This window comes from Zingiber officinale, unplaced genomic scaffold (genome assembly GCF_018446385.1).
Source record: "Zingiber officinale cultivar Zhangliang unplaced genomic scaffold, Zo_v1.1 ctg70, whole genome shotgun sequence".
Taxonomy (NCBI): Eukaryota; Viridiplantae; Streptophyta; class Magnoliopsida; order Zingiberales; family Zingiberaceae; genus Zingiber; species Zingiber officinale.
This window is the reverse complement of record NW_024589966.1, coordinates 574,128-595,174: the sequence shown is the minus strand read 5'-3', so window position 1 is coordinate 595,174 and position 21,047 is coordinate 574,128. Positions and strand designations below refer to the sequence as shown.

Genomic DNA, 21,047 nt, shown 5'->3' with positions numbered 1-21,047 from the left:
CAAAGGGCATGATCAAACCGTCTTTTCGGATGAGTACTTTGCTTCGGTACCGGGCTCAAAAGTCTCACTCAGTTAACTCTACATTGACTGCCTAGTACTCGACTCGGAAAGAAGACTCACTCACTGTGCTTTCATCATGATGACAAAGTGGTTGAGAAAAGACCTTCTTCTGTGTTGAAGCAAGAGGCATTAGGAATCCTAGGAAGAGCGCCAGAAAGAAGCTCACTCAGTAGTGTGGTCTCATTGAGTCGGAGAGGAAGCATCAATCAGCGCATAGGGAATCCGGTGATGGAAAGAGTGCTCAACAGCAGCCCCCGGTTCAATCGATAGGCCGAAAGCGGATTTAGACAAAAATCTTTATGAATTTGGTTGGGAGGGATACATGTTCCCGTCCCCACGGAGTGAGTGATGGAATCGAACAGATTCGGTTGGGTCGACCTTCTATATTACCTAGTTGCCCATCTCTCGTCCTTATCCCTCGTCTGGGGCCACTACCCCCAATTAATATAATAGTTTATCCCGGTCCGGCTAGAGCAATGAGGGGACGTGAGAGTGGGGTCTTTCCTTGCGCTCAACGCGTATCACTACTATGAGGCGGCAGCTAGCGATGACCGAAAAGAACATGTTTTATCCTACCCATTACAACCATATTAATTAGTTGATCCCATCCCGAATCCAGCTGACCCGACTCCCCTTTTTTCATTCCCAAAAAACCCTCCCATTCTTTTGAGATCGGACAGATTCCTAGCCTCGAATTCCTGGCTTGCTTATAAAAAGTCGTATTTGTATCACTTCCATTCAAATGATGATTTCAAACTCCACATTTCGGGAGCCTTAGGAAGACCGGCCCTCATTTTTCTTCTTTTGATTCTTTCTTCTTTTTCTTTCAGAACCTGCTTGACTTGCTTTCGAACGCTTGGTGAAATCACAGCAAGAGAAAGGGCTAATGGTTGGTTTTGTCTACTATATTTATTATGATTGATATCCTCGATCAAAATCGCCTTACCTGGATAAGAAAGAGAGAGAGAGCCCGTGGAAGACTTCAAAATGGAATATCTGTTAATTTCTTCTTCAATTGATTCCTAACAGGATTGGCAAATGTCACTGTGCGTAACACATCTAATTGAAAGTGGAATGAAGATAATGCGCTTTACTCTTTCATTTGTAGCTGGATTAGCCCGGGTTAACTTGAATCTGTTCTTTTTAGTTTTTCACTAAGCCTCATCCGAGGCCTTGATTACTTCTCAAATCAAATTAACATTATTGAATTGAATCACTTTCTCTCTCCGATCTTATTAGTTTAGTAGCCGCCGTGGAAGTCACAGTAGTTTTAGCAGAGTAAGCTAGAAGATGACCAACCCCACCCCATGACGATTAGTGGATACTCGGATTGCATATGATTCACTAGCGCAGGCGAGAGAGTGAGCCTTGGCTACTTTACTACGACTACGTAAAGGATAGAATATAGACAGACGAAGACCAACGCCTAACAGCTACTTCTTTATTGGCTCTTCTTCGAGAACAAGAACAGCCTTTTACTCCTTCCAAAGCAAATCGATTTCATGTCGGCGAAAAGCTCTCAACGAGGTCAAAATGTGTTTTTTAAGCTTAATCCGCCTTTACTAAAGATCAAGGAGTATACTTGTACTCCGGCTAATAAAGGAAAGGTTTTTTCATTTGAAATTTCAGTTTGACTCTGATTAGATCCTTAGCGCAAGCGCTAAGTAAGCAAGCTACCTTATGTAATGTAAAAAAAACCGAGGTATTGAAAATAACGTCAAGTAGAAACGAACAAGGTCTTACGGCACGATCACTATATCTTTTCTTTTCATTTTTTTTATGGAAAGAGGGGATGATACGTGGCGTGGTATACCTAATCGTTTGGTCAACAAGACGTACGTAAGTCGACATAGCTCCATGTATATGTTCTTTGGCCATAAATAGAATGAAATGAAATAATGGTGAGCCTAGGGCGACGAATATGGCTCAAGGGTGTCTATACAAAGCCCTTCTCTCTCTTATTCATTCAAAGGGCCAATGCACCAGCCAGCCGGTGTGGTGGCGAACACGCTGTGCTGTAAGCCAAGCTGTTCACCTTGTAGACGGAGGAGATATAGAAAGTGTGCCGTGCGTGAAAAAAAAAAGATTCTATAGTAGCACCAGTATATTATTTTATTTCACTTAGCCTGCCTCCCCCATGACTTTCCGGACCAACCAACCCAGATCTGCCCTCGCAAGTCTCTCTGCATTTTGGGAGCAGAGCATGCAAAATCGATCGAGCAATGGATGGATCTTAGAAGAATTCCACTTTGAACAGCACGACTCTTTCTATTTTTTTCGCTGTTCTTTCAGAACCTTCGGAACCTCCTCTTTCAATCGACACACTCGACGCAGATAGCTCCGGTGGCCCCTCTGCCTCTATCAGGCGGCGGCAGCCCCCACCTCCGCAGCCGCAGCATGGAGGAGCAGCTCCTTAATCCGCACTACAACCAATCCAAATTCTCTCCGGATCGATATATGATGATGCTAAACCGAGACCGAGATAGAGAAAGAGGGCAAAATACTGCTGATGGGTTGTTGGCTTTTCGAAAAAGCACTCATAGGAATGGTGCTAATTCCCATGTTCTTTTTAGTCTCGCTTGGTTTCGAGAGCCTCCCCCTACCCTACCCCTCTCTTACTCGTCTTTTGAAAGCCGTCATCCCGGATTTGTTTTTTTCGTATGCCGCCTCCCCTTTCGTAATTAATTATTATTAATATTTCCTCAGGTCTCTATAAAACAGAATGAAAAGGCGGGTGAAAACACAAACAAAAAGAGAGAAGAAAAGTAGAAAGGGGGGAAGAAGTCTAGTGCTAGTTCTTACTGAAACTTTTTTATTTCACTTGAATTTTTATTTAACTTTAATAGAAAGAAATAAAGGCGCATACGCGGGAAGGGGGCCCCACTACTTCCAGGGGTGGGGACTAGTTATTTCTTACTGGGCGAGAGGTGCACCTAAGCCACCTACCCACTCATCAGGTGTTCAGCTGACTTGCACAGAAAGACCCCTAACGTATTTGAATTCGGCGACCCATCTTTTGACTGTTGTCAACTAATCTTTTCAATGTTCGATTCTACTCTATGTTAGAACATTTCTTTGAATGCTATTTCGATCTAAGTGGTCTTATTCTGTGTCCCGTGCTAGGAAGCATTATGATTCTTTTCATTCCAAATTCAAGAATACGACTGATACGATTGATTGGTCTGTGCGCTTCTCTTATTACTTTTTTGTATTCCCTTGTTCTTTGGATACAATTCGATCCTTCTACGGCCAAATTTCAATTTGTGGAAAGCCTTCTCTTGCTTCCTTATGAAAACATCCATTTAGTTATGGGTATAGACGGTCTCTCATTATTCTTCGTGATATTGACCACATTTCTGATCCCTATTTGCATTTTAGTGGGTTGGTCTGGTATGAGAAGTTATGGGAAAGAGTATATTATTGCATTTCTCATTTGTTCATTTCTAATGATCGCCGTGTTCTGCATGCTGGATCTTCTACTATTCTATGTTTTTTTCGAAAGCGTGCTAATCCCTATGTTGTGCGGAGCTGAGCATCTTCTATTCGCTGGGCTCATTTCCTCTGCAGGGGCCTTGTGCAGTAAAGCCCCTATGGGCGGTCCTCCGTCGTCGTAAAGTAGTAAAGGTCCCCGCGAAGCTTTCGGGAAGAGGGCTAGTCTTGTGTGTAAGCATAGCATTTCTGGTCGAACCACCGAACCACACATCTTTTTTTGGTGGGAGGGTACTCCGAGTAGTGGGTACCTCGTAGGACCTCGACCCGCCTACTCGGGTCTTGTATGGATATGCAGGAAGGGGTGCTCCTAGGTCTGTGTAGGGGGTGTCTTTGTTCGCGAGAATGGATTCCTCGTCAAGTCAGGGGGGTGTGGACACACTTGCGCGAATTCGGGTAAGGGCTACAAGGGATAAAAAGAAAGGGACGAGCGATAGCGACGTGGCCGACCAGGGATGGACGTAAACTCGTAAGCTACCGAGGGTAGGGATAATCGTCCAGGTCTTCTTGTTAAACAAAGCGCCCCGCCACAGCAGGCAGGTTGCTTCCTCTGTCGTCGCCGGGGAGCTCTTTGCGAGTAGACCTTAGGAGTTCTTGCTAAAACTAAGGGAGGGGAGGATCGACCCGTTCAGTATAATTCCGAAGAAAGACTGTTGGCGTGGAGACAGATCTTTGGCCCCCTTCAAAAGAAATGCGGGCAGGGTAGAGCTCGGGAGAGGGTTCGAGAATAGGGTAGGGTCTTGTCCTAAAGATGAAGATCAAAAAAGGGGGGGGTCCCGCATGCATCTCCGTACAAGTGGAGGCCGGAAAGATCAAGATCAAACAATTGAACCGCTCACATCACAGTAGTCGTAGTTGCGTAAAGGCCGTCAGTCGGGGGCCCACGGAGCGGTGCTATGCCTTTCACTGATCTCTCTCTCTCTATCTATATCTATCTAGAGAGATCTGCTGCGTGAGCAACCCGACTGTGCGTTACATGTGCTCTACAGGCCGCACTCATCTTCCCAACGACAACGAGCCATTTTTTTTCTTTCTTGGCGGGTTGGGTGACGGTCGGGCCCCCTACCACTAGTCCGGCTAGCTAGTGAGCGGTTCTTTCGGGCGGGAAGCAGGCCGGGCCCTACGGGCGGGCATCTCCCGCTACGCAAGCTGCATTGTTCGCCATCACCCGAGAAGCAAAAGAAAAGAGAGTCAAGGCGAAAAAGACAAGCATAGCATAGTGGTCTAATGACAAGGGCCGACGTTGGAAGCTCGGGACGGAGCCGTATGAATAGGAAGTCTCACGTACGGTTCCCTGAGAAGGGAGTGGCTACCCACTTCCGCTTCGACCAAGCACCACCGGTCAATTCCGCTTTGGGGCCACCCCTTACTCTACCATTATAATTGGGGTATGGGGTTCGAGACAAAGAAAGATCAAGGCAGCATATCAGTTTTTCCTATATACTTCTATTGGATCCGTTTTGATGCTATTAGCTATTCTGTTGATTCTTTTCCAAACAGGAACCACCGATTTACAAAGATTATTAACTACAGAATTTAGTGAGCGGCGCCAAATCTTTCTATGGATTGCTTTTTTCGCCTCTTTCGCCGTCAAAGTGCCTATGGTACCAGTTCATATTTGGTTACCCGAAGCCCATGTGGAGGCACCTACGGCTGGATCCGTCATCTTGGCAGGAATTCTTTTAAAATTGGGAACCTACGGGTTTTTCAGATTTTCAATACCCATGTTTCCCGAAGCGACACTTTGTTTGACTCCTTTCATTTATACTCTAAGCGCGATTGCTATAATATATACTTCCTTGACCACTTTAAGACAGATCGATCTTAAGAAGATCATTGCCTACTCCTCAGTAGCCCATATGAATCTGGTGACTATTGGTATGTTTAGTCGGGCGGCGGCCCTTAGGTCACCTATTTTGAGTTATGGACACAGAAGCAAGGCCAAAACATGTGTGCCGGGCGTGCGACCCATCATCCTACTAGCAATAGGGGAGATCAAATAGCATGTCGCAACAAAAGCGTCGATTCGAGGCGTCAGCAATGCCGTCTGTTCCAAAGAAAGCCCTTAGCGCCCCGGGACGGGAGTGGGGGACGGCCCTACGCGCAGACAGCTGCAGCACCGGCTCTACGAAGTCCGAATCGAATCTTTGGCTTTCCCGTGAATAATCAGGGCGCGGCGAAGCGAGCGCTTCTAGCTCTTTCGCTTGCTTCTTTCTTATTGTGGCGGCTATGTTGGCGTGGCGGAAATGAACGAAAAGCGAGATTCACGTGATTTTCAAATAGATTGATAGATGGCCTGATCTGTTCTGATAGATCGAAAGAGTAGGAATGGATAGATAATAAAGAGGAAGGAAAAAGGCCTCACCCCGTCTACACGTCGCTATAATTATAATAATCGCTCGTCCCTCTCCCACAGCAACACCCAACCCCCATCATAAGTATTTGTTGGCTTTAGGCCATTTACTCTTACCTTAGTCAGTCGAGCCTATCGGAAATCAGGGATGAGACTCTCTCCCTAATAAGATAGGTCGAGCCTCCCCATCAGCAGTATTTTCTCGCGATTACTTAGGGTGGGGCTATTCAAAACTACTCGACGATCTGCCGAATACAATACAATACAATACAAGACTTTCTCAGTCGCCCCACAGCAACAGTCGTAAATGGCTTTAGGCCATTTACTCTTACCTTATCAATATTAGTCGAGCATATCTAAGTCTACGATCTCCCAACTAAATGACGGTATGGCGCTGGCTCAACTACTGCTATGCTACTCTTTCCGTCGCCCCACAGCAACAGTCGTAAATGGCTCAACGGCCATTTACTCTTACCTTTACAGTCGAGCATATCTAAAGATACCCTCTCGCATACGATAACGCTCGAGCCTATCGGAAATATATATCTCCATCTCCCAAATATTGAAGGTCGATCCCCCAATATATGTATATGGTCTTTCCCAAAGCCTACAGATATTCAAAACTACGAAAGATCTACTCTCAGCAGATTACAGCTAAAATGGCATTCAAAACTACTCGACAAAATACTGCTGATGGAAAGGGCCAACGCGGTCGAGCCATCTAAAGAAGCCCAACTAGTCGGCCCTCACTTTAAATCGATCCCTACGGCCCTCTATTTCTATCTATTGATGAGACAAGATATTCTCTATCTATTCTGGATCCATCAGATACATATCGATTTCTGTCTATTGGAGTCGGAAGAGTATGTAGAGCGCCCAAGCTCTTTTTAGGCCAGCTCAGTTCTCTTATCCATCGGTCCAATGCACTGGGCTCATCTCATGGGTAGATCAGTAGTAGTTTTGAATGCCATAAAATACTTATGATGGGGATAAGAGGGTGCTAGGGAAAAAGCTCATTTGTGTTCTTCGCCGCCTCGACGCATTCCCCGGCATCGTCCCACACAGAAAGAAAGAGCGCTCCGCCCCGGCCCGACCTGTAGGTCCGCTAACGTAAAGCGAGGAGTTGAGCCTGAACTGGCGAAACGAAGTCATGTAACTCCTACAGCTAACACGTGTCCAGTCCAGCGGGAACGCGCAGCGCAAACGAACGTGAGCTGCTATACCTTTTCCCCCTAAGGCCATCGGGGACCGAGTGGTAAGGCCATGATCCGCAGGGGAAGGGATCACTCATTCTTCTATTGGGGACAGGTGCACGAACGACAACTCCAAACGTCACACATCCGCCGCCTACCTACCGTTTAGGTGGCACCAGCGAGATCCAGCTCACGGTAAGGAAGTGTCGCGGCTGCTCCACTCCGCTGCGGTCTCTTGAACCCGTCGTTCTCACTCGGACCTTCCCGCGCGCGAAGCGAATGGGCGCTGTGCTGTGGGTCAGTTTCGGGGCGGGGGGCGGAGAGAGACCAGAAGAATGATGAATTTGGATCGACGAGCCATTTCGTGAATCAATGGAATGTCTGTCTATCCATATCTATTCTATCTTTATATGACGGGCCATATAACTAGTAGTGCTCTTTTTTATGGCATGAGATTAAGTACGGTAGCCACATATCAGCTGCGTGCGTCCGTTGGATCAGCTTTGACGAAATTGGACCTAGCGAAAAGGACTCTAAGCTAAGCCTTCGCGCAAGCAAGCAAAGTAGAAGCAAGACGAGGAAGCGGAGCAGTCGTAGAAGCGTTCCCCCGACCTAAGTCGCGACCATGAAGAAAAAAAGGGCTTTTTCCGGGTAGTTTAAGGGCTGCTCGCCCCCAAAAGGGCGATTCAAAAGAAAGGCGAACAGGGTTGGTTTGGCAACAAGCAGACGGTTCTCTATCATATACGCAAGGGGCGAAGAGCTGAACAAAAGTTTCATTCTTTGAACTTTTGGGTACCCACTGGATAGGTGAGACGATAGTCGATTGGCGAAGAGCCTGATTTTCTTAACTTGAGTACCAAAGCAAAGGCTGCTTTCGGTTTCGGGGCTGTTCACTACAAGCTATCAGCGCTGTCTTAGATTGCATAAAAATAAGAGAAGTCGACGTTCAATCTCTAAGGCGGGTTTCAGCTGATAACGGAATAGTGTTCGTGTCCAAAGGTTCAAAAAAAGCCCAACGCTTCTAGAGTTCGCTGCTTTTCCCAGGCCGGAGAAGGGCAACTACTGATTGATCGCCTTTGTTTGATATGTGTGAAATTCAGTACAATCGAAAACTCAACCCAAGCGGCCACTCACTATAGAAGCTAGAAGTAGCCTAGCCCTAGCCTATAGTGTAGTAAGGGTGAGTATGAGTCTTGTATAGTTGTCGGCCTAACCGTCATGGTCACGACATGTTGTTGATATTGATTGAGTTATAGGGAGGCAGAGACTACCACGGAATCCATCCATAAACCGTAAGCCCGCTTCGTCACCGTCACGACTCTTTCCAAAGGTGACCCGTCATCTCATCTCCAGTGGGGGGCCGTCGGAGCACGTAGGAATGCCGACCACTACATAAGCCTTAGCGGACACTTTTGCCTTCATTCGCTTCGCGGGAGTCGCACACAGCACATAGCTTGAAGTCAGAGGGCCCGTACTACCTGCCTAACCCTTCGCTCCGAGGGACCAAGGAACTTCTAATCAACTCGGCAGAAGGGAAGGGGCCTATGTATTTGCATGACCCCTGCAGATTTGACCCTACCTAGACCCGGAGCCAATCCCCTAGCGGTCCTGCCACCACGCCGCAGAACGGGAGCTCATGTGGAACCTTGGATTTCTGGCGTAAGAGTGGTGGAACGTAACAAAAGATTACGGCCGCGTAACATAGGGGCCTACTATGAGGGGAACTCGGCCAAAGGAGACCCGAAGCACCCGGCCCTACCTTCTTATTCTGTAAAGCCGACCTCTTTTTCGCCAGTGCTGACGCAGTGCGCGCTACGATAAGGAAAGCTAAATCCCTGTGGGGGCCGGTGCCTTTTGACGGCCACGTCGCAATCCCGTCGTTATCACGGATTTGGAACGGCCCAAACAAAAAAAACCTCTCTCTCACGTCGCGATGCTCGTACCTAACGGGAGAGCCTATCCTTACTTATTATAGTCTGCCCTAACTTTAAAGCGAGCGCGTCATTCTCACTCGCAGCAGATTACAGCGTGAATGGCGAACTTCATATTGAGTCTCACATTGCCCCAAAGGCTATTTATACTCCAAATAAATGATGTTCAGGCACGACAAAATACTGCTGATGGGGGGGGAGTATAAGTTGCCCCAAAGGCAATTTACGACTAAAGATTGCTGATGGGCCATTCACTCTACCAACTATGATTGTAGTCGGCCCCATCAGGTATTTTACTGCGAGATTACTTAGGGTGGGGCTTCAAAACGTATACTGATCTGCCCTTCTCAATATTAGTCGAATATATGCCTATCGGTTCTACGTCAGCGGAAGACATCAGCAGTATTTTCTTGCGTGAATGGCTTTGGGCCATTCACTCTGACCCTCTCGGTCGATCCCTCAAAGACTCTTATCAGTCGCCCCTCTCCTTTACAATATCAGTCGAGCTCTATCTGTCTCCTACTATCCCCCTCGCCCTTCGGGCGAGCTCAATCGGTTGATTCCCAAAAGTAATGATGGTATTGCGCTGCCTCAACTACTCTTTTAGTCGCCCCACAGCAACACCCAAAAAACCATCAGCAGTATTTGTTGGCTCAACGGCCATTTAGATTAATACTGATGTGTATTCTTTGGCCTTATCAGTCGAGCTCTATCTTAGTCTACAATCTCCCAACTAAATGACGGCGCTGCCTCTATTCCCCTTGTAGTCGGCCCTCTCCTTATCAGTCGAGCATATCTGTCTCCTACTATCCCCCTCGCCCTTCGGGCGAGCTCAATCGGTTGATTCCCAAAAGTAATGATGGTATTGCGCTGGCTCAAATACTGCTATTCTTGTAGTCGCCCCTCTCGCATACGCTCGAGCTCTATCAGGGATACCCTCTCCCTTATGGTCGAGCATATCTAAGTCTACGATCTCCCAACTAAATGACGGCGCTGGCTCAAATACTCTTGTTAGTCGCCCCTCTCCCTTATGGTCGAGCATATCTAAGTCTACGATCTCCCTTACGGTCGCTGGCTCAACTACTCTTTTAGTCGCCCCTCTCCTTATCAGTCGAGCTCTATCTTAGGATACCCTTCCCTTCGTTCAGCTCTTCGCCCCTAAATTACGGTAAAGCGAGCTATCTAACCCCAATACTGCTGATGGGTTTTTAGGCTCACTCGGCCCTCTCTTTGTCAGCCGTGGGGAAGCCTTTATGTCTGAGGCGGGGGGAGGGGCCTACCTATCCCGATAGGACCCCAGGAGCAGTTTAGAGGTTCCATATTGCCGAGCCGAAGGGCACTTCTTCTGTACGTGATCGTAGTATGTCACGTCGTCTCGTCCTCGCAGCATCGAAGAGTACCTATGCACTATGTTCCGGTTCACTGATAAGGAAGATAGAGTTGGGGTGGGGGTCTACGATGTGAGACTGGAGCCCGGGGAGAAAGATGCGCTACTCTTCACGGAAGCAGGAACCGTGTTGTCAAAAAGATCGGGGGTTAGAGATCTCTGATACTACCATAGATCCGACAGAGCGGAACGACCAGAAAAAGAAGTGGAGTTAGAAAGCCGTATGATAGGTGGTCACTATCTTGTACGGTTCGGGGGGTAATCGGCGTACGGAGGGGGAATCTTTGGCTCTATCGAACATACAGGGAATTGGAGGTAGCATTTTACTGATGTTAAGTCATGGACTGGTTTCTTCAGCCCTTTTTCTATGTGTTGGTGTTCTATATGACCGGCATAAGACTCTTATTGTTAGATATTTCGGAGGTTTAGTGAGCACCATGCCGAATTTCTCTACCATTTTCTTCTTTTTCACTTTAGCCAATATGAGTCTACCTGGCACTAGCAGCTTTCTCGGGGAATTTCTAATCTTAGTAGGAGCTTTCCAAAGAAATAGCTTAGTAGCGACATTAGCTGCGCTTGGGATGATTTTAGGCGCGGCCTATTCCCTTTGGCTATATAATCGTGTGGTTTCTGGAAATTTCAAACCCTCTTTCCTCCATAAATTCTCCGATCTAAATGGCAGAGAAGTATTCATATTTCTACCTTTGATTGTTGGAGGGGCGACCGTCCGTTGAACTACCAAGTAAACCCATGTGATCATGACATTCTAGGTGCTTGCGATGGCACGGATGCGACTTCCCTCATAAGTCATGGGTGGCATAGCCCGTTGCAGACCTTTTTTGATCCATTTCTTTATTACCCCAGAGGGGCCCGGGTGGGACCGAGAGAAAGGGGGCGACCATGCATGGCACTTCTCGACCGTGTCTCCGAGGGACAGTTGAACGAGCGACTCATGAATGCTGCCGGGTTGGACGAGCCAATAACTCGAACGCGTTCGGTCTCTTTTTTGAGCAAGAATCAGAGCGGACTGCCTGCCCTTCACCATGATACGGACTCCAAGTTCTTATGGCAGAGCACGAGGAGTTTCCTTCAATATGATGATGGGAATGGAAAGCAGAAGCACGACTGGGGTCTTCGTGGTCCGAGATATATCAGTCACAGTAACGTAAGCATGAGACTCTTTGGTAGTACCGGTGAACCAGATGGCCGCGGCGAGGGAATCTGGGACGGAGGACTCGTAATATCTCTATAGATCCGGCAAAAGCGAAAGACCCCCTAACGTCAGGGGCGAAGAGTCTGGCCAAAATGGGCGGGTGGGTGCGAGCTGGACATAGCTTATGGCTAGAGCAATTGGAGGGGGCCCAGCAGAGAGAACAGTAAGGATAACGAGCGCGGAGCCCGCTTGGCGGGCGGCAGGAAGGGTAGGCCAAGAGCCCAGTGAACCGGGCGGGGCACTCGAGGAAAGGGGGGCACACTGAGCAGAGAAATTGGCCCCGCGGAACTTTATAAAAGCAAGGACCGCGGAGGGAGGTCGAACCAAGGACCTATGGAAGTCGGGGCTCCGGTCAATATTGGATCAAACGGACCTCCACGTCGCACAAAATATAAGTGCGAATAATTCTCGTCCATAACAAAAAAACACTCTCTCTCTCTCAGCAACTTCATTATACTTTTTCATGGATAGAGATTCAAAACTACGAAAGATCTACAAATATTGACGGCTGGTCGATCCCGTCGAGTATTTTGCACTCGGCCCTCACTTTAAAGCGAGCCCTACGGCCCTTTTCTTTTTCAAGACACCCTACCGAGACAACGGACACTCTCAACGGATCCTCCACGCGCTGGGCAATTCTCTTTCGTGCGTCTTTCTCGTGGCGGGAACAGAACAAGAGGGACCGGCCGCCCAGGGCTCGAGGGCGAGCCATACGAGAGTGAGTCGAATTCTCTTGGAGTTCTGGTTCGGGCCCCTCTCGATCTTTTTCGTATTAGGGAAGGGGGAAGGAGTCTAAATCAATGGACATTAATGAACCATCATTGATGGACGTTGCACATGACACGATCAATTCGACTCAAGGTCCGGCGCTAATACTAATAGAAGTAGCTTACTCTTAGTCTAGCGAAGGTGCCAGGGCAGGGCTTTTTTTCGTAGTCATAGTGGTAGGGTCTCATGAGATCTAATCTATGCCGGCCGTCGGAATCAAACGAAGGTCGAAGGACCATTCGATTCATTAAGATTAAGGGGGAAGGCCCCTTTTGTTGGCGGGGGGGAACGGGACCTCCCGGCCTCTTTTGTCCGGAGGCCGGCTTATGCAGAGCAGCGGGGCATAGTTTGCCCTCGCCTGGCGCCATTCCCGGACCTAGCTGCAGACGGGCGGGCCTGAATGAAGAGCGGACCAGACTCTTCTTTGTCTGCTCCCACGCACGCAGACCGGAAGATCTCTGTTGTCCTGGACTAGACAAGTACGTAGAGATCTTCGTAGGACCGGGGAGGGAGTCTCTTCTTTTCTTTTCTAGGATTCCAACTCACGCCACGCACGGAGATTTTTCCAGTTGAGGGCTCGGCTCCCCCGACTCAACAAACAAGGTTAGCTTACTACCTGCCTCTACAGAAGAGGTCTACTTTGTACCGCCCGGAGGTCATATAGATCGGAACCCGGAGCGAGTTGAACGAAAGGGTTGGTGTGGCCACAGCTACAACTACTGGCGCGTGAAAAGGGCTTAGATTCGTTGGGCGCGGGCCCCGAAGTCGGGTACTTAAGTGGTTACCATAAATTAAATAAAAAGCGCTCCCCCCTTCCCCTATTTCTGCATTTCATTCTCGATCCGCCTCATTCAAAATTAGAATTGATTCGAAGTCAGAAAGGGTCGGTCAATAGCATAGCTCTTTCTTTCCCGGGTCTCCTTGAGAAGGAAAGGCCTGAGCATTCCTAATCCGGACGGTTTGCCCCAGCTTGGCGAATCGCATCCCCGCGCCGCTCCTGACCGTTCTCGCTAAGTCTTTGCAACGGCTGGGAAACCTGTCTACGAAGCGAAGCCTATTGCCACGCCGACCATCAAGAGCGCGTCGTTATCACACCTTATGGAATGGCCCTCTCCCTCTCCCTAAATTACGGTAAAGCGAGCGCGTCATTATCACATAAATCGTTCCTCTCCCTAACGGTCGAGACGTCGGTATCCCTCGTTCCTAACAAAAAAATACAAATACAATACAAGAATACAACAAACAAATACAAGATACAAATACAAATTACAAATACAAGACTCTCTCTCCCTCTCCCTTTAGGTCGAGCATATCTAAGTCTACAATCGACCTTACGGTCGCTGGCTCGTTGTAGTCGCCCCTCTCCTTTACAATATTAGTCGAGCATATCTGTCTCTACAATCGACCTATCGGTCGCTGCCTCTATTCCCCTTGTGTCGCCCCTCTCCTTATCAGTCGAGCTCTATCTGTCTCCTACTATCCCCCTCGCCCTTCGGGCGAGCTCAATCGGTTGATTCCCTATCGGTCGCTGGCTCAAATACTGCTATTCTTGTAGTCGCCCCTCTCGCATACGCTCGAGCTCTATCAGGGATACCCTCTCCCTTATGGTCGAGCATATCTAAGTCTACGATCTCCCAACTAAATGACGGCGCTGGCTCAACTACTCTTTTAGTCGCCCCTCTCCTTATCAGTCGAGCTCTATCTTAGTCTACAATCTCCCAACTAAATGACGGCGCTGCCTCTATTCCCCTTGTAGTCGGCCCTCTCCTTATCAGTCGAGCATATCTGTCTCTACAATCGACCTATCGGTCGCTGCCTCTATTCCCCTTGTGTCGCCCCTCTCGCATACGCTCGAGCTCTATCTGTCGATACCCTTCCCTTCGTTCAGCTCTTCGCCCCTCTCGCATAATATTCGCTCGAGCTCTATCTGTCTCCTACTATCCCCCTCGCCCTTCGGGCGAGCTCAATCGGTTGATTCCCAAAAGTCATGATGGTATTGCGCTGCCTCAATACTGCTATTCTTTTAGTCGCCCCTCTCGCATACGCTCGAGCTCTATCTGTCGATACCCTCTCCCTTATGGTCGAGCATATCTAAGTCTACGATCTCCCTTACGGTCGCTGCCTCCTTTTAGTCGGCCCTTCGCCTTGCGGCTTTCTTTTCAGCTCTTCGCCAATCGACTATCGTCTCACCTTATCCACGATAATCCTTCTCTTTTCTTTGATGGAATGGCCCAGCCCAATAAAGGAAGGTTAACGTACGCGATGCGTTCCATTTGTACGAATCGCGAACATACCACGCACGCCCGGATGTAGAGCCTGAACTGGCAGACCGACGCAGGTGCCAGATCCTCAGAGTCTCGATCAGCCTAGTGCACCAACCACGTGGTACGACGGGCACTCAAAGACCTGGCGAGGCCCACCCAAGAGCGCCATATGTCATATGGGAACTCATGGCAGGACACAATCCTTATTGTTTATATATCCGGTAAGAATAATAAGAAAGAATCAAAGTCCAGGTTGGTTGATGAGCCTAGTGATAGGAGACTATCTAGCTTGGTTCGGAGAGCACTTGTTGGGTTAAAGATTCTTTGCTAAATGTTAGGCCATAATGCTGAACTCTTGACCCTACTTGTTCGGATGGGTCTTCACCCCAAAGTGTTCCCGGACTGCATGCATACATCCGTAAGTAACTTAGTGCAACATGGAAAATTGAATTGAGAGGAATCAGCAAAGAAAAGAAAGAGTTTCCGGGTGACTGGATGGATCGCCCAACGGGGTAGCTCCGACGCGGAGGACCAAGCGCAGCACTCCCGTAACTGATCCTTTTGTAGGTGATGGGGCAGAGTGGGTGGAGGTCCCCAGGCAAGAGTTTCTGTTGTTCTGCCTTAATGAGTGGGGGAGGTAGCCTCATTAGGAAAGAACTACTGGCACGGACTTTCGGAGGTCGATCCTTTAAACAAATAATCAATGAATACCCCAACTCGTAGATAAGTGCTATTTTGAAGACACTACTAATTTCGATCTTTTCCATTCAGCCTTATATTTGATCCACGTCGCTATGAATATCGCTCGTACCTCTCCCTAACGGTCGAGCCCTACGGCCCTTGCCTTCAGATGTCGGCTACTTATAATGAACTTCAGGACTCTAACCATTAAGCTGCTGTGAAGAGAAAGAGTGAATTCCTAATAGGTTCTTTGTACGCGTTTGGGACAAGAATCCCTACCTACCCATGAACACCGGAGATAGGGTTTAAAGAGGTCATTTAACTCCTAACAAGAGGTCCGCTCCCATATTAGGGCATTTGCTACTACTATCTCGGGCTCGGGAGGGAAGACAGATTCAACTAAACTGCTTTCTATTACATACCCGTACTCAAACAGGGACTCTACCGGGACTAATTTTGAATCATGGTACTCAGACAAAATCCGGAAAGCTTATACATTTGCAACGGGCAAAGATTCAACTCTTTCAGCTACGGGAACTGATGAAACTCAAAAAGCTACCGGAATAAAAGGAGAAAAAGCAAGGGCCGAGGTAACGGTAGAGTGAATGGCCCAAAGCCATGAACTACTACTGATGGGGGGGGCTCGACCGATGATATTAGGGAGAGAGTATACCCGATTGTAGATAGGCTCGAGCGCATGCGAGAGGGCCGACTGAGAAAGTCTTCGGTAGAGTTCATGGCCTAAAGCCATTCACTACTAATACTGTAATCTGCTGGGCTCGAGCGATGATATTAGCGAGAGAGTCTCTTTGAATATGCTCGACCGGAAGGGCAGGGCCAATAAAAAAAGTAGTCTTTTCTCTTTCTACGTTTTGAATCCCAGATCACAGTAGTCGTTTTGGTAAATGGCCCCAAAGGAAAGACCATGTTAGACTAGGTATTATATTTCGCCATTTTAGCAATAAATAATAGCTTCTGCTGCGAATGATAATGACGCGCTCTTTCTCGAAATAAAGTGAGGGCAATTGCTATAAGTAAGGATAGGCTCTCCCGTTAGGTACGAGCATCGCGACGTGAGAGAGAGGTTTTTTTTGTTTGGGGCTACGAAACTACGAAAGATCGTCGGAATGAACTCTTCGGTCGAGCAACATAAGTAGGAAGATTCTAACCTTAAATCACTCTTTCCATTCCCGGCAGCTGCTGCTGGTTCCACTCCTGTTGTTTTCCTTAAGGAGTTCTTTCCCACTCATGAAAAGTGCCTTTGTCAGAGTCCCTTGAAATGCTTCTAATGCTTCAATAAGTGCCGTACGAGGGGGAGTTTGACCAGACCGTAGAGTAGAAGGCAGAGAGCTCACCAACAGCTAACAAAAGAAACCGGATTCGAGGAGCGGAGCCTACTCCTTAACGAAAAGTACTTATATGGACTCTACCGGGTCAGGACAACCAAACACTGCAGCTAACATGGCGTATTCGTATAAACATTCACTCTAACCTCTCCCATCCGGTCTCCTTGACCCCAGGTCTTTCTCCAATTCAAGGTTCGGAAGAACTCCTACTGACTCGTATGGGTTAAATAAAGAATCTCTTTCGCGTACAAGAAACTTAAACCATGAAGTCTCAGCCGGTTGCTATTGGTTATTTACCTAATGAGACTCAGGAAAACAATGCAAAGGAAAGCGAACAACAACCATTCACTTCAGGAAAACCATGAACAAGAATTGCATGAACAGCAGCAGTTTCTCCTTTGTTTGAGGGTCTTTCAATTCCCGAGAAAGTATAAGCAATCCCTAACCTTTAGCGTACTTCTTTTAATTCTTTCTTTTTCCCGTACGATGAGGGGATAGGTTAAGTCAAGAACTCGGTACAGGATATTGAAGATCAGACATCAGTTTAATAGGGCTTTCGCCTTATCTTGAGTTTGAGCTCCCCTAACCTTCCGAGTACTCTAATGGAATGAACTTCAGAAACCAAACAGCAGCCTTGCATAAGCATAAGCTACTTATAATGAACTCTTTTCATTCACTGTTAATTAACTTGAATCTCTCGCAGTAGCTCCTTCTACCCCTACGAGTGAATGGCCCGAACTTCATATTTAGTCTAACATGGCCCCGAAATATAACTAGTCTCACATTGCCCCGTAGATCAGTATACGTTTTTCATAGCCAAAAACAAAATACTGCTGCCAACAAAATACTGCTGATGGGGAAAAGATTCTTTATTTAGAGAAATCTTCATACTGTTTGAATTAAAATACTTAAGATGGGTTTTGGATTTATTATATTCAGCAGTATTTGAATAAGTTAATTTCTTCTTTTATAAGTTAATTTCTTCTTTTCTTTTTTTTTTCGTTTTGGCACCGAAAGAGCAAGGCCCCATGAGCACTAAACTAGAGCGCACCCTGAATGGTCGTAGAGCCGGTCAACATCTGCAGTAGTAAGATCCAATGTTCCCTGTCTGCGATTGACTTATTCCCGGAAGGTTCATTCCAGGCACCTTACCTTCTGCTTCTGGTCTCAGCTAGATGAGTTGAGTTTAGCTCGGCTCGTCACCGCTACGTGGTATGAAAAGACATCCGATCCGTCCAGGCATGACTTGCTAGGCTTTCCTTTCTTCTGACCAGTTGTGAGGACTAGCCTCCCAGGATTCCTATTGACTATCTTGCTTGCCTCTGGGCATTGACTATCTTGCCCCTACTATCTCTCCTGGGCATTGACTATCTTGCTTGCTTTCCCCTGGCCTGGGATTCGTTTCGCTCTTGTCCCTGGGATTCGTTTCGCTTGGCGCAACGAAAGCATCTCGGCATCTCGTGCGTAACTCGTGTGAACTGAACCTACGCATAGTAAAGGCAGATTCGTCCCCTAACCCAACTCTGGATTCGGATCACTCAGCCGTGGACTCTGCCTTCTCTGCCCTCACTCCCGATCCAAGACCTTCAATTGAAACTGGTCGGCCTGGCATTATTACCTAGCATTATGAAATCATACTCTTCCTCACCTGGCATTATGAAATCATACTCTTTGATTCCTACTAGACTAACCTAGACTAAAGGAAAGGAATTCAACCTGGCGAACCTGGCTCTTATCTTGATCTTGCATCTAAAAGGAGGATCAGCCTCCTACACGGGAAAGAGAAGCCCACCACGACTGCAAAGAGAAGCCCACCAGCCACCAGAGGGAAAGCGAGCACCGAAGATTTGGGTAGTGATGCCTCGCAACAATACTAATGGGAATTGAATCTTGGAATCTTGCGATGCGAAAGCAATTCGACTAATTGAATCGGAATCGTCACTACTCGTCACTAATACTAATGGGAATTGAATATTGAATCTTGCTCGTCCTTTCGAAAGCCTCTTTCAGAGCCTTTGACTCTTGTATGGTGCCTTCCAAACTCCAGAAGAGAAGATGAGATGATGCGTTCCTCCCTTTTGGCTTTTGGGTTTAGTTGACTTCTAGTTCATCTGCAATAGGCTCGTTTTAACTTAGTTCATCTGCACTGCAATAGGCTTTTAGGCTCGTACTTTCTTGACTTTAGCCCGAGAATTCAAGTTTAAGTTAATAGTAGTCGTTGGAACAGGTATAGAATCACTCTATCTCCTATAGGAGTCTCTCTCATCCCTAGTGCCCTATAGAGTCTCTATCTCTCTCATCCCCTATGTAGTCTCTCAGATGGAGTTGAACTCAGTCATCTCTCATCTGGAGTGGAACTAATTTGAGTTCTTAACAAACCATTTGCCCTATCCTCTCTTTCCCTTAAAGAAAGTACGCAATGTGGGAGGGATTTCGGGAACGGGAAAAGATCATCAGATGCGTTATGCTTAACACATGCGACTCAGAAACAGAAGAATGAAAAACTTTTGAATTTCTTTAAATATAAAGAAATTGAAACAGAAGAATGAAAAACAAAATTTATTCTTTTATGGCAAAACCGGATAATCAAAACTACGGGCCAAATGGAGGGCTCAATTTAAGCTTCTTAATTATGGCTCAAGCGGTTTTTTGGGTTGATTTTGCCCATCAGCAGTATTTTAATTCAAAAAGTGTTTTCTTTCTCTCACTATAATTAAATGATGGTATGGCGCTGCCTCTGTCTGTTGTATCTTGTATCTCTTTTTTGTATCTTGTATCTGTTTGTTGTTAGAGAGAGAGAGTGTTTTGTATTGTTTGGTGGGACGACCTAATTGTGATAAAATATTCGACGGGGTCACCTTTTAGGTTGTCGATGTTCGAAAGTAAACTGTCCGGGTTGTGGACAAATACGTTCTTTGCGACGAAGGGTCTGTAGCCTTCAGCGGACGATCCTATCAGTTAGATAATCGAAGTCCATACCAGACGATTTCGAGCATAAAGAGAGATCTTTTCACATGGCGAGGAAGGCTCTCATTAGCAGTCCTTAGGCCGAGAAATGGTAATAGTCTCTGTCTTGAAAGATAGGCATTCGATTGATTAAAAAAGAAGGAGATAAAGAGATAATACCTTGACCAATGCACTCAACCTCGGGGAACTACGCCCGGAAGCAGTACCGGCTCGACTAATATATTTGGGGAATCAAAAAGTGGAATTTTCTCGTTTCGCATCAATAGGAAGTGAACAAGTCTTGGAGCTCTTGTTCGTCCGTTTCAGGTTGGGAAGGTAGCAAGGTTCGTTGTCCTCTCACTCGATCGGAGAGGGAGGGCCAAAGACGGAGAACGGCTAGCAGCGATAACACCAACAGCTTAAAAATCTCGGGTGTAGGAGAAGAAGCCGATAGGGGGGTGGAAGGTAGCGAAGAAGCTAAGCTAACACTTGAGCAAAGTACTTTCTTATAGAATAAGAAATCCCCACAGGCAGCGGTGGCATCGTCATCACGGTCCCGAGCCAACCCTACTAGAGGTCGATCTCTTAGAGCGGCGAAGTTCGGCCAATCCATCCTATCCTGGATTCCGAAAAAAAGCCCAATTGAATCTCGAGGAGGACTGAACAGATGTGGAGGATCCTGACAAACTTGGGGAAAGCACACCTTGAAGAGTTGACATCTGAGATTGAAGATGATGTCAACCAAGAAGGTTTCTGGCAAACTGGAAGGAGTAAGGAGGGATAAATGATCTACCTTAGGTAATGCTCTGCTTTCAGTGGGAACCGGTGGAGATTGAGGTGAAGGTCTTTTAGTCTCCGGATTGGTTGTAGGAGAGCTAGTAGATCGGACACATTTATAAGCCTAATATCTTCTATCCTTCTACCAGAAGAAAGACCTTTAGTTAGCCCTCTCAACCATTCCTAAAGTTATAAGATAAAGAAGAAGAAGATAAGAATAAGACCCGGGAAGACTTCTTTCTAGATGACTGGGAGAGAGTAATGAAACTACGATGGAAGATTATCGAGCATTTCATTTAGAGAGTGTAGACTTTGGACAAGTCGTTTTTTACCCGGTAGACCACTACAGACCTTTTCGCTGGATTCTCCCCTTAGAATAGAATCGGTCATAGTAAGTTCCATTATACCTCTCCGCCAACTGCCCTAGCCTTTCCTCGGACATCTATGTGCTTGTTGATGCCTATTCAGACTCGTTGCCTCGCAGCCATTACTACTGATTTCACTTTGTATGGTACGACTTCTTCATTTACTTTACCAATGAGTATAAAACAGCACATGTAACCCCTTTTTTTATTACAGATATTGACCGACGATATATATATTCATATTGCCGTCGGGAAACCCTCACGAACGGGATAG

The 21,047-nt window shown here is 47.0% G+C and overlaps 2 protein-coding genes across 2 annotated transcripts; both read left to right on the top strand.

The window, feature by feature from the left end:
• Positions 1 to 3,119: 3,119 nt before the first annotated feature.
• On the top strand, positions 3,120 to 4,984 carry LOC122037650 (NADH-ubiquinone oxidoreductase chain 4-like). Its single transcript, XM_042597158.1, has one exon. The coding sequence runs from the start codon at positions 3,120 to 3,122 to the stop codon at positions 3,672 to 3,674; it is 555 nt and encodes a 184-aa protein (XP_042453092.1). The 3' UTR covers positions 3,675 to 4,984.
• Positions 4,972 to 15,576, top strand: LOC122037646 (NADH-ubiquinone oxidoreductase chain 4-like). Its single transcript, XM_042597155.1, has 3 exons — positions 4,972 to 5,439; positions 10,708 to 11,130; positions 15,024 to 15,576. Exons 1-3 carry the CDS (start codon positions 5,013 to 5,015, stop codon positions 15,110 to 15,112), a joined length of 939 nt encoding a protein of 312 aa, XP_042453089.1. The 5' UTR covers positions 4,972 to 5,012; the 3' UTR covers positions 15,113 to 15,576.
• Positions 15,577 to 21,047: the final 5,471 nt, after the last annotated feature.

Excerpts from the sequence above, each read along its gene's own strand:
- LOC122037646 (XM_042597155.1), top strand. The coding sequence starts at position 5,013 with ATGCTATTAGCTATTCTGTTGATTCTTTTCCAAACAGGAACCACCGAT. Across the intron at positions 5,440-10,707 it reads GACTATTGGTATGTTTAGTC|CGAACATACAGGGAATTGGA; the intron begins GGGCGGCGGCCC and ends CTTTGGCTCTAT. Across the intron at positions 11,131-15,023 it reads TCTACCTTTGATTGTTGGAG|TTGTTCGGATGGGTCTTCAC; the intron begins GGGCGACCGTCC and ends TCTTGACCCTAC.
- LOC122037650 (XM_042597158.1), top strand. The coding sequence starts at position 3,120 with ATGTTAGAACATTTCTTTGAATGCTATTTCGATCTAAGTGGTCTTATT.